Source organism: Physcomitrium patens, chromosome 16, assembly GCF_059467195.1.
Source record: "Physcomitrium patens ecotype Gransden chromosome 16, ASM5946719v1, whole genome shotgun sequence".
Lineage (NCBI taxonomy): Eukaryota > Viridiplantae > Streptophyta > Bryopsida > Funariales > Funariaceae > Physcomitrium > Physcomitrium patens.
Window position 1 is genome coordinate 8,375,393 of NC_143425.1, and position 13,588 is coordinate 8,388,980.

The window sequence follows — 13,588 nt, forward strand, 5'->3', positions numbered from 1 at the left end:
TAGTCTCAAATAATATTTAAGTAGGCTGGTTTAATTAATTATTTATAATTATTATATCTAAAAAATATGTATTGTATATAATTTTAACATAAAAAATAACATTTAATATTATTTTTACCATATAAGTTAAATAAAATTATATATTTTTCATAAATTTCATATGGGATTAGAAATATATAGTTACTATACATATGGTTATAAATTTAAACAAAATCAAATTTTTATTAATATTTATAAAAGATAGTTTTAAATATTTAAGTGATATACTTCATAACCAATCAATCAAATGTTTAAAAAGTTGTAGATTTGCTATAAATATATATGTATGGATATATATATATATATATATATATATATGTTAAATAGATCCAAGTTTTTACTAAATCAACCCACCCATCCTAACCATCATGAAAAGAAAATAAAAGAAAAATAATTCATAGATTCATCTCTCCACTATTGAATTTGCAACCAATTAATACTGACCACATTCATCATGATTACCATATTCTACATCAAGGATAGATCTATTTAGTAAAAGCATAGATCTATTTAACATTCCATTTTATATACATATATAATAAAATATATGTGAAAAATAAATCCAAATTCATGACTCTTGATACTTGAAGTGGTGATATTGATTTCTTTGTATAATATGATAAATATGATATCAATCAAAAATCATATTAATTATGAAAAACCTCTTCTTTTTAATTTTTAATTTTCAAAAAGAGCATTAATGTTTTTACCATTAATAAGCTGTATGTTAAGTTTCATGCTTGGTACCAAAAAGTTACTATAAAGGTACACATACACACATAGAAATCACTTCAATAAAAACAAAAATGAAATTTAGGCCTATACCAGCCATTTTATGTCGTGAGTCCATGTACTTTTTGGATGTGAAATTGCTCCCCTCTATCTTGGAACCAACGACGGAATCAGGAGTGCAGTGAATGGATTCGTCGCAACGTTGGGGGTAAACGAGCCTGTATAATTTGGATGCCACTCAAAAATATCTCAAATGAACGCGCGTGTGAACGGGTTCGATACGGGAGGGTTCCGTTAAGTAGAAGACGAATGTTACCCTTTAATAGAAATACCATCCACGGAATTAAGGCAAATATTCATTTCTATCCCCCCCCCCCCCAGTGATTTCGGGTAGCAGCAAACAGTCAGCCCCCTTTAACCGCGAATAAGACGTAACCTCACTTTGGGACCTGAGTGGACATGAGCACGAATGGGTACGGTTCGGTCATGAGGTCAGTGCCCCCGTGACCGACTCCCTGCCCTATAATCTAGTCCGACCAGCGGTTCAACGCTGTCCCTTCTTCTCCAACTTTGGCAGAAGGAATATATCAGAAGAAACCCAGCTTTGGTTATTAAAACCGCCAGAATGCCTTACGACTTTTCTTAACGTTAACAAAATTTGTTTCGGAAAGGTTGTTCGTATCATAGAACAACTTTTTTTTTAAAGAGTGCAGTTGCTGGGGTTTAGTCCGGCAGAATAACCGACCTTGTTAGGACTGGAACGGAGGATAAAAGCTTGTTCAGGGCACCTAATGAAAGAGCTTGAGCTTGTTGAGCCTGTATCAGCTGGAAGAATCAATGGAATTTTGAATCTCCCTGCAACTGACTCGAAACTTGTCATGTAAATTCCCCTTGAAGTTTGTGCCTTGTTTCTCTGCCTAGTCGCTGAGGGCAAAATGCTCAATGGCTTTTTATAGCTCGAAGGTTGCCTGGGATTACCCCCCTTGAGATTCAAAGCCACGTCGTACGCTCTGACGGAGGCTGCATCTCATGGAAATTGCTTTTCGCAGAAATTTGTAGCTTTTTCATCCCCTTAGGATATTGGTTCATGCTTTGAGAGACGAACCCACTCTCATTGCAGCACGCCAAGCAGGTGAATTGAAGCGTTTGTGAGCCTCGCTTTCGCTCCATCCTATGGCATAGAAGTAAGCCACATTGCGTTAAACGCAAGAGCCAGGCTCAGACCAAATGGTTTGCAAGCCAGACCGCGGGAAATTGAAAAAAGACGACATAGGCTATAAAGTGTGAAATTAGAAAGACAGCACAAGTGCTCCCCTGGTTGTGAAGGTATTCGGAAATGGAATCGCGGCGGAGGCCAAGCGCAGTCACGCAATATACAACTGGAACACTGCCAAGGACAAAGGTTGCGTTGAAAAGGCAGAATCTGGCGTTTGGATCTGAATCCTTTGGTTGTGTCTCTGGAATGGAAGAACGACACAGAGTCATGGCGCGGTCATGGCCAGCATCGCGACTTCTGCAGGAGCACAAAAGCTAAAAGCCGTCACACCCGAAACTCAAAGCTCAGAAAAGTTCACAAAGTATGAGATCGTACAAAGGTTGAAAGGTTTCGAGATAGTCGCGGGGCCGGGGGATTCCCGATGCGCAGCAGAGAACCAGGACGATGGATGAGAGGCTAGGAGGGGGCCTGCATCTACAGAAAAGGACAAACAAACTTGGGGCAACACCAATTTTTGGAATTGGGTGTATAGTAATGGGCGCGCTCTGCGCCTCATTCTCCTCCGCCGATCTTCGCAGCGGACCAACCAACGCGTGCGCCCCTCTGTCCAGTTGTCGACCGAACCCATTGTCCTGAAACGCCACAAAGCCTGTCCTTTGTCCTAGGATTTTTGTGATGATCATCTTGCAACTTGGGCAGGAATTTGATCGGTGTCTGCTTGTCTTGTGCATTCCCCTCTCCCGCGGCGCTGGATCGCAGTCAGCTAGTAGCAGCTTTCATTCAAAGCATGCAGTGGGGGCTGGGTTATTTTGTTCCTTCCTCTTACATTGTAGAAACAATCCATGACAATGAGGAGAATCATTTGATCCTGTAGGTAGGCAGCTATTGAAGCTGGAGTGTCATTGATACGAGGGGGAGCTGGGTCGAGAGAAGACATAAGGAGAGGTTGATGATGGATTAGGAGTGTCGAGCTGCTGAGAGTTTCCACGCTCAAGCTTGTCGAGCTGGGTGGTAGTGAAAGAGCCGGAACCCATTCAATCAATCACCGAGGTAACGAATTATGCGGTTTAGGCGCGTATCGGTATGCGTGTTGCATGTGCTGATGGTTTCCAACATATTTTCATCTCGTACACACACTACTTGTCTGCGTTTGAAGAGAGCTTCTATCAAGTTTCATGTAGTGAGCGAGCGAGTGACGAAGAGTGTGGTTTCTACGAGAGGTAGACTGTACCATGGTCCTCCTGGCAAGGCCATTAAGAGCGGAGATTCCGTGCACGGAAAGCAGTGATTATGTTCGGCGCGGGGAGAGAGAATGGGAGAGAGAGACCGGAGACGAGGATGAGTCTGATGCCTGGAAGAGCCATAAACGACAATGGGTCAAAATGATGCAATAAGTGTGTGTCCTTGCATGTTTCATTGATGTCTGCCGTAAGCAGAACAGACACTCTGCACTCGAGAAGCCGTTTCTCTCTCGCTACTTCTTTGAGTAACTGTGCAGTGCTAGTACCACTGCTCTCGTACTCTTGTTGGAAGAGGGCAGTCACCATTCAGACTCCTCACTTCGTCCCCTTCTTCCCCACACAGCAGCTGATTCTGTTCCTGTCTCCGGCCAGAGCCTGCATTGCACTTCTTTCTCTCCATTGTCAGCTCTCTACAGGTCTCCAGCGACATTTATTCTGCCAGTGTTTCATTTCTTCATAGTCTATTGTTACCGTCGCGGAAAGGTAAACCTTTGTCAGAGAAACTTTACTGTTCCTGACCCTGGTCTAGTGGGCGGTCACGTCGACGTCGGCACCGGCCAGGTCTGGCACGCGAATGTCGACAGCTTGATCGCTCTTGCCATTACCTCGTTCCTTAGATTGCAACGATCGCAGTCGCTGTGACGTCGAGAAAACTGCACTAACTGACGATTGCCATCTCTCTCGCGCCCTCGGATTGCTCTGTGTCTAGTTATCAGTGTTCCACCATTTCAGGGGCACTGATTGTAGTACTTGACTCGACCTGCATTGCCCTTTCGCTGGGATCATGTCACCACTGGTTGGTGAGGGTTGTGTTACGAAATCCAGATTCCAGCCAGTCAGCTTTGAGATCAGGTCTTCAGAGAGTACTTAGACTTTACTCTATAGCTGTACTCCGTTGTCGTGTGTAGCAGGAATTGTTCCAATTTGTAAGACTTTGCTGCTTAGTCGCTATCACCTCCACAATTGAAACGATAGCGACCTGCATTGAGCAATTAACTAGCTTGCGCAAGTGCTCGCTGTTCAAATCAAGTGCAACCTTTGATTCTCCGTTTGAAATGTGTTGTTTCAGGTTTTCCGAAGCTTGGTCATTGTATGTAGTGAGGAGCAACGTGCACTAATCAATCCGAGAAGATTTCGAAGGAAGCTTGTGCAGCTGGTGCTCTTCGGGGCATGCACGCCATGGACAAGCTCCGTGCTGCAATGGGCTATCCTCACGGCTCTGGACTCACCGTGGATCCTACCAAAGGAGGATTAGCTCTACAGGAATCTAGCACTCAGCATTCTCTGCAACAATTGTCTTATGATCCTATCTTCGCTGAACGCGCTGCTAAGTACTCCACCTTCGGCGCCTCGAACTATCCTCAAACGACATACTCATCCGCATTTGACACAGGGAGACTACGCGACGTTTTGGAGAAGGAGAGCAAGATCCCTCGAAGTGCCAGCTTTTCGGCTCGACTCGGCGCCCTTGGCACCGGGGTAGCTCAGCCTTTTCCTGGAGCAAACCTCAAGGATGTTGGCGACGGTGGCACTAATGGTGACCGCTCCCCGGAAGAGACGAAACTTAAATGCGATCAAAATCACCTGAACTCTGAAGGAGTGGATGCCACCGAGGGAGCCAAAGTGTCCATCAACGAGTCCATCGAAGGAGCAACTCCCCAGGAGAATTCTTCGAGCTCACAGCAAGCCCCTAGATCAGCCACGGCTCAAAGGAAGCGCAAAGGCAACTCAGCTGCAGATGGGAAAGGCAAGGTTTCTTCTGAAGACAGCAAGTCCATGGAAGCAGCCACCGAGAAGACCACGCCCCTCAAACGGCAGAAGTCAGACACTGAAGATGTGAAGGTGGTGAAGACGGAGCAAGGCAGCGCAAGTGAGAATTCCGGAGACTCAATCAGCCCTCGGTCGACCTTGAAAGGGGCCACTTCCAAGCCTCCCCAAGACCTCCCCAAGCAAGACTACATCCATGTGCGCGCCAGGCGAGGTCAAGCCACCGATAGCCACAGCCTTGCTGAAAGGGTATTGTGCTCTCCACCAAAATCACTCATTCAGTGTTTGTTTTCTTCCATGATCACGTGTTGAGCCCTGGAATTTCGCTGAGCTGGTTCTTGTTGTCGGGGTTTACAATCAACAGGTTCGTCGGGAGAAAATAAGTGAACGCATGAAGTTTCTACAAGATCTTGTGCCTGGATGCAGCAAGGTACAAATCAGCTTCCTTTGTGCTCAAGCTCTCCCATCCCTCCGATGCATCGGCTCTGCTGGGTAGTTTCCCATTGGTGTCTTGGGTTGTTTTCTGTGTTGATTTATGTGTGACGAATTTCACAGGTGACAGGGAAGGCGGTTATGTTGGATGAGATTATCAACTACGTGCAATCCCTTCAGCGCCAGATTGAGTTTTTATCCATGAAGTTGGCTGCTGTCAATCCCCCTCGTCTCGACCACAACTACGACCTCCTCAGCAAAGACATGCTGCTACGGTCACGGTCTCCGGAGACCACTATGGTGGTCTCGGATCCGTTCGCAGGACGATTCGGAGACCATTTGCAATGTCCCCCAATGCAGAATGTCTCAACGGCCAGTTGCAACTTGGAAGCTCTGTACTTGCGACGGTCAATGAGTGTGCCGACGATGACGTCGATGGTGCATTCCGCCGATCATTTTAGCGATCCTCTATCTCAGGTGCGTCGAAACATTGACGTAGGATTTTCAGTTCACTGCATCTTTTTCGCTTTATTGGCATATAAAGCGTGTAAAGTTCAGCTATGATGATATGACATTGTGTGTTCCGTTGAAAATTGCGAAATCTCAGGTTGGGAGTAGTTTATGTGACGGGGATCTTCAAAGTGTAGTGGAGATGGGGTTTATCCAGGGTAGACAAGGTGGATTGAATTTAAGCTCGCAAGTCAGTCATGGTAATCTCAACCATCACAACCTGATCTCATTGCAATTTGTAATTGGTGGTAAATGTCTAGCTCTTTTTTCAGCTAGATGATTTAAGAGTGCGATGCAACTCTGGATTCACAGGTGTACTTGAATGCAATTCACCGTCTCTAATGAAGCAATGTCATAAACTGTTTCAGGGTCAAGTTTGTGCCTGACAGGCAAGTTGAAGGTGGAGTTGTGATTGCTCGGAGGTTGTGGAGGGGATCTCTTGTAATATTTATCAGAAAGTTCGACAATACGTAGTCATTGTGAGCAAGACATGAGCTGATTCAAAATCTCCTTCCTGCACCCAAATGAGCTGCGCACTTCGATTGTATAATACTCAGAAGCTCAAGAAGGAACGGGCTTACACATTTGAAAACTACATTCACGGCAGGACTCCGTAATTCTGAAGCGAATTTATGCGTTGCTGCGACGTCCCATGCCAAGCACGATGCAGCTCAGCATGCCAAGGGATCAATTTGGTTGAGGAAAGGCAACGGACGAGATGGCTCCACTGAGTGGGCGAAGTTTCAGAGTCAACCAATCGTCTCCCTCTTACTATGTTGCGACGAGGCTCACCATTTCGGTGTCTGTACAGCAGAGAAACTTTTGACATAAAATCGTAGTACCTAGCTATTCTTTGACGTTCTACAGGTAATTGAGCACGGTCAGTCACTCTGACATTTGCAGGAGTAGCGCTATGTTTTTAATACTTTTTAGACTGTGATGATGCATTCACCACATATTTATCTTACACACCACATGAGTTGAGAGAGTGCCGCGTCTCTTGCTCAGACAATTATGTGTGACCGGAGCCTCTCCTTGGGTTGGTATGTATCAATTGTTTACTCAATAAAAACTTTTCATGATTTAAGTCGAAACTTCTCGTCCATGTCCACGCGAAGTCCTTTTAAATTTGCCCTGACACGTTTTATGTGCAGCAATGTTTCCGTAGGGACACTTACACCGAAGAACAGGTAGACTGTTTGGACTGTTCCAATCAGTGAGAATTGTACTGCACTTCGCAGCGCTGGCGCACTCGTTTGCTTTTGTGAGACTTTTTTGTGTTCTTTTATTTGTATTTTTATTTTTGACGTCAGTGAAGAAATTATCGAAACCCTGACCAAAGCGCAAATCAACCTCCCTTGCTCATAACTCCTCGGTGGGGTCATATGTCGTGCCCTACTGACGACTGAATCTCTTTTCCTCGATTGCTTGCTTCTGATTCACGCTTCCCCCCTCCCCCAACTGGCACTGCTCACTCCTCGACAGGTTTCGGAGTCGACCGTAGAAAACAACAGCAACAACCTCGACTGACCCCACACAGCAATTCGATGCCCACCTGCTGCTTGACGAATCCATCAGATCCCGAATCCCAACCCTAATCACACCACTATCGTAAACCCTAAACTCTGAGGCAGTAAAACCTTGACACAACCATCAGAAAATGGAAACCGCATCCATCCATGGATGAATGAAAAGCTTGAACCGTGTTGTGTAAATATGAATCATTTTTTTACACTCTAAATGTTCTCTTTTGAATTGTCTTTTCATATATAAAAATCTCATGAAATATTTCTCTCTTATCTAATTTTTTTTATTTATGTATTTATCGTGGTTTTTTTGGAGGGAATGTTAATAGACCCAAGTTTTTACTAAATCAAACCACCTATTCTAACCATCATGAAGGAAAAAAAAAAAAAAAAAAAAAAAAAAAACCTCTAGATTCATTTTTCTACTATTGGATCTGCAACCAATAAAAACCAACCACATTCATCATGATTATCATATTCTTCATTAAAGGAGGGATCTATTTAGTACAAGCAGAGGTCTATTTAACATTTTTATTTATTTATTTATTTTTTAAATATGAAATATGCATTTTATTCACTTTTTTTGTATTACATTTTAAGATATATTTATGTTTAGTCTATGCATGTATAATTATATTTTGTATTTTGATTGTTTGATTGTTTTGCATAATACAAACAAAAAGATTTTATTTTGTATTTTGATTATTTGATTGTTTTGCATGATACAAACAAAAAGAGTTTATTTTGTATTTTGATTATTTGATTGTTTGCATTTTATATAAAGAACTAAAAAGAGTTTTACTCATTTATTATTATTATTATTATTGCTATTCTTATTGTTATGACTACTACTTCACAAGCCCTTCAAGAATAACAATTTCAATTTATTAAATTATTCCTATCAATTCTTGAATTTAGGGTTTTAATTAATGTGTTGTTATTAGTGCAAGCTCTCATAGATATTGTAGTTAAAGAATAAAAAGAATAAGTAATACATATTTTTTTCTTTGTTGACATTCTAGGAATTTGTCAATCATGTTGTTTCATATAAGAAGCTTTGCAAGCAAGGATCATTGGTGTATTTTTGATTATGTGTTTGTTGATCAACAATTGAAGGCACAAACCATTGGAAAATTAAGAAGAGAGAAGAAAGGAGGTGTCATAGATGCAAACTAACAAGTTCTAATTCGAAAGTGTGAGGTTTAGAGATTGATGATTTGGACTGTAGAAATTTTCTCAAGTTTATAGAAAATAAGCCTTGTAAGTATGTTGCTAAAATAACTTAAATAAAGTCTCTAAAGATTGAGAGAAGGTTGAAAAATCATAGTGTGTCAAATATCAAAGATCCAATTGTTAAAACCTTTCTGTCCACCACTTTGTTACTAATAAATCTAAGATAGTTACTTTTCTTTTAAATTAACTTCCAAGATTAAGATATCAATTTAGTATATTCTTGTATTTTTATTTGCTTCAATACATATTTGAGTTTCAAGCAATGAGCTTTGCTTTGGTTTTTTTCAAGCACTGCTTTGGTTTTTTAATGATATTAGACCAAGGTTCTTTGGAAACTTGAAACTTCTATCTTTCATTGGCTAGAGATGAGACCTTATCAAAAAGTGATATCTCTTTAATTCTTCTGTCTTCTTTTAGACTTCATGTCAATTATAAATAATTTAAATGAAGATATAAGAAATAGTGTACAAAATTAGACTACTCATCAAGTTGTACAATAAAAAATCATCATGACTAGAGACAATGGACTTCTTGAGAGTTACCATCTTGATGGAGATTTAACCTTTGGAATTTATTTTAGAAATATAGATGCTTTCACTAATGCTTTATACCTCTATGAATGTTGTTGTATTATGTATATTCTTATTTAAGAATGCATTGGTTATTTAACTAAGGAAGATAAGTAAAAATGCAATAACAAAATCCTATCAAGTCTAATAAAGTCTTAAATAAACCTGAAATAATCCTTAAAAATTCTAATCAAATTTTGATCCATCCAAAAGAAATTTAAAAGAAGTCATAAAAAAAATATTAAGAATTCATAAAAAAAATATTAAGAAGTCATAATTAATTTTTTTTTTAAAAATAATAAATCTTAAAAAAATACAAAAATAAAATCTTAAAGATATATTAGAATTTTTTTTTAAAAGAAATAATAAAGGATCCTAAAAAAATATCAAAAATAGAAATTTTAAATAAATCTTAAATAAATCTTAATAAAATCTTAATTAATTACTAATTAAATCCTAAATTTTAAACCAATCCTAATAAAACCTTAATGAATCCTAATCAAATCCTAGATCAAATCTTAATAAAATTCTAATGAATCCTAATCAAAACCTAGATCAAATATTAATAAAATGTTAACCAAATTCTAATCAAATCCTAACCAAATCTTAAATCCTAATGAAATTCTAAATAGGCCCTAAATAAATCTTAATCAAATCTTACATCCTAAATCTTAAATTAATCATAAATTAGGATTTTCATGAACCTTAATAAAATCTTAGATCAAATCCTAATGAAATCTTAATCAATCTTAATCAAATCATATATCAAATCCTAATAAAACCTTAATCAAATCCTAAATCAATTTTAATCAAAACTTAAATCATAATGAAATCCTAAATAAGCTCTAAATAAATCCTAACCAAATCTTAAATCTTAAAACTTAAATCTTAAACCAATCCTAATGAAATCTTAAATTTTTATGAACCTTAATCAAATTCTAGATCAAATTCTAATAAAATCTTAATCAATCTTAAGCAAATCCTATATCAAATCGTAATAAAACTTTAATCAAATCCTAAATCAATCTTAATTAAATCTTAAATCATAATCAAATCCTAATTCTAACCAAATCTTAAATCAAATTCTAAACCAATTTTAATCAAATCCTAATTCTAATTAAATCTTAAATCAAATCCTAAGCCAATTCTATTCCAATCCTAAATCCTAAGCAATTACTAAGTAAATCCTAATCTTGACTAAACTCTAAATCAAACCCTAATCAAATCCTAAATCTTAACCAAATTCTTAATAAAACTCATAGCAAATTTAAATTTCAATAATTAATGATTTAATCATTGATTTTAATTCAAAATTTATAAATTTTTTAGAAAATAAGTTTAAAATAAGTACAAAAAATTTGAAGAATATCAAAAAAACTAAATAGAAGATAATTCTTAAAATTTGCTTGAATGTTTGCCAACTTCTTTTTCTAATCTTGATGTTGATATTTTAGAACTAAATTCTCTTAATTTCATTATTTAATAGATCTCAAAATTTTCACAATTATTAAAAATTAATTTTATTACTTTTACACAAATTTTTATTTCAATCTAACTAATAGGTTGACAAATATCTTAGAAATCTTTACTAGTCCTTTCAATTCCAATTCTGAAAACTTTAATATATTTGAGCTTTAATGAACCTTAAATAAATTGTTAGATCAAGCTTAAATTTTCAACAAAGATTACAGACAATAATGACCATTTAATTACGAAATTTCATCTATAGATCATTTACAAATCTTACACAATTGTTTAAAGTACCAACTCTTTGAATTTTTCAAAACTCGAAGTCAATCAAAAACAAGCTTAACTTTGAAAAGCCTTTACAAAGTCATTATGTACTCAAATCACTTGAAACTAATATCCAAAGAACTTCTCTTTTTTGCTCTCAAAGCTCACTCTCTTATCAACCAAAGAACCTTGGAATAAGTATAGGTACATGGTTTTGTGCCTCAGGGTTTGATTTTGACCTTGATTCATAATTGGCCCTTTCTTGGTATTAATTCTTCATATTTTGAGGTAATTTTTTCTATAACCTATTTTTAATCTTTTCTTAAATATATCTATATAAATTATTTATTTTATTTATTTTAATTCGACTCATTTATGCTCCTACAAAATAAATAGAAATCTCTTCTATAAAAATATAGTATTAAGACTAAAGTTTTTACTATCTTTGTATTACATATTTTTATTTTTTTGTTATATCTTTTTATTATATTCTTCTATAATAACATCCATATTTTTATTTTTTACCATATAGTCATGTTATTATATGATAATGTCAATGAGTGAAGAAAAACAAATGATACACCATTAAGTCATGAGTATTACCAACAACAATGCTATGAACAATGCTTTTAAATTCATTTGATGCTACAAAATTTTTTATAAATATTCGACCACATTAAAAACAAGATTCAAATTTGACAACAAGTTTTGCTGAGTGATGCTCATAGATAGATTCTTTGCTTTGACAAAAATATAAATTATTTATATAGATGTCCACCTTATTGAAGTTTATGAAGTTGTAAATTTCCTAAAAGAAGTAGATGTCAACATTCCTAAAGACATCATTATTTTTTATATCTTAAAGAATTTGCCTTAATAAGTATGAGAGTTTTAAAAAGTAGATTGTTGTTCAAACTCCACTAACTTATCAATAATTGGAGACTAAGCTAATCTTTGAAGAGACATCAATATAACTTGAAGCTCAACAAAAAAAAAGATTTTAAAGCACTCTTGCTTCAAAAAGATAAAAGATGGAGATTTTAGCTAGTGCTAAGACACAGATACTCTTCTTTAATATTTGACAATAACAATCAAGGGATGTCTCTTTAGCATAGACAATACCTTGCTAAAAGGTTCATGGATTTGAGAGGATCATTTGTGCCAAAATACTTCAATTAAATAGCTCCTTTAGCTCACTTTGGAGCACCATGAAAGATCAATATTCCATTTAATTATCAGCCTTATTATAAGTCCAAGAAATTTGATAGATAATAATAAGACCTTTGCAACTTATGTAGGCTTGATAAATATTTTAAATAAAAATGTAACTTGAAGTTAATGCTAGATTACATAAAAGATTACAAGAATTGGCTTTTAAAGCATTACAATTAAATTCTTTGTGATCATATATATAATTTGAAATAATTACATTTAGAATCAAACCAAGAGCATAATCTTAGTAATCTTAAATTAACAAATAAAGTTGTAGATTCTTATTTAGTTAAGCTCAATATGTTAGAATCTTTATAATAAATTAACTTATGGTATCTTGATTTTGGGGCCATCTATCATGTATTTAGTAATTTTTTATTCTTTAAATTAATTCACCTAACTAGTAGGACTAGTATTTGCTCTAAGAGAAGATTTAATCATGAATTTATTGGAATTGGAGATGTTGGTATTTGTCAAGGATAAGAACTCGATGAAAAAGGAATTCAGACAAGTAAGTCTTCACTCAAAGAAATGTAACAAAATATAATTAAATAAATATGTATATGGAAAGAGAAATTAGAATGGCTATTGTGAAAAGACAAGAAAACTAGAGATCCTTGAAACTAGACTGGAAGCAAGAAAAGAATTGACAAGAGTGAAGAAGGCTTCACTCTTGTCTCTATATATACTATCTAACTATGGGCTACATGGCGACGTTCTATAGGACCTCCAATAAGTGTTGACTTTGTAAGACACATGCCTTGACTTACAAGGCAAGTTTTTCTACATGTGGGCCACATTGTTAGCTTGTTGACCACGTTTCTAATCCAAAAAGTCAATTAAAGACACCTATGAAGTCAAAGCAGTCTCTATGAAGCTTCTAAGAAGCTACCATATCAAATACTATAGAATTAACTTATTTTTATCTACATTTACTTACTTCTACCTATTTATATATGTAATTACTGGCTTACATGAGTATGTCTGTGACATTACCTCCCCTTCTAGGGACGAGTTCCATGAAGAGCAGTCATCATATGTTGAAAAACTTTATGATGCAAAAAATTATATTCGCTACATACTCTGATCTTTGTTCTCTTTGAAGATGATTGATAAGGCCTCTCAACCATCGATAGTGTCCTATACCAAGACGGAAAGACTATCCTATTATTTGATCATTGTTGAGGCCTTCATAACTTCCTTCGAATAGAACATTTGGAACACCATCAGGAGTTGTTCCTATCTCTAGTAAAATCACCAAACATCGGGAGTCCCTTTCCAAGTTGTGATATCAAACGCGTTGTATCTGGCCATCTATTCGAGGAAGAACATGTCGTTCTTGAAGATCTTCATCTCGATTGCATCGGCTTGAAGGTT

The 13,588-nt window shown here is 36.7% G+C and overlaps 1 protein-coding gene across 3 annotated transcripts; it reads left to right on the forward strand.

Moving 5' to 3' along the window:
* Positions 1 to 2,559: 2,559 nt before the first annotated feature.
* LOC112292988 (uncharacterized) lies at positions 2,560 to 7,031 on the forward strand. Of its 3 annotated transcripts, none has more exons than XM_024542007.3 (6): positions 2,560 to 3,711; positions 4,298 to 5,244; positions 5,360 to 5,425; positions 5,551 to 5,904; positions 6,035 to 6,137; positions 6,306 to 7,031. In XM_024542007.3, exons 2-6 carry the CDS (start codon positions 4,399 to 4,401, stop codon positions 6,347 to 6,349), a joined length of 1,413 nt encoding a protein of 470 aa, XP_024397775.1. In that variant the 5' UTR covers positions 2,560 to 3,711; positions 4,298 to 4,398; the 3' UTR covers positions 6,350 to 7,031. The 3 variants fall into 3 exon arrangements, with proteins under 3 accessions (XP_024397775.1, XP_024397773.1, XP_024397774.1); XM_024542005.3 differs by having other exon boundaries at positions 2,560 to 3,037; XM_024542006.3 differs by lacking the exon at positions 2,560 to 3,711 and adding an exon at positions 3,857 to 4,080.
* The last annotated feature ends 6,557 nt before the right edge of the window (positions 7,032 to 13,588 follow it).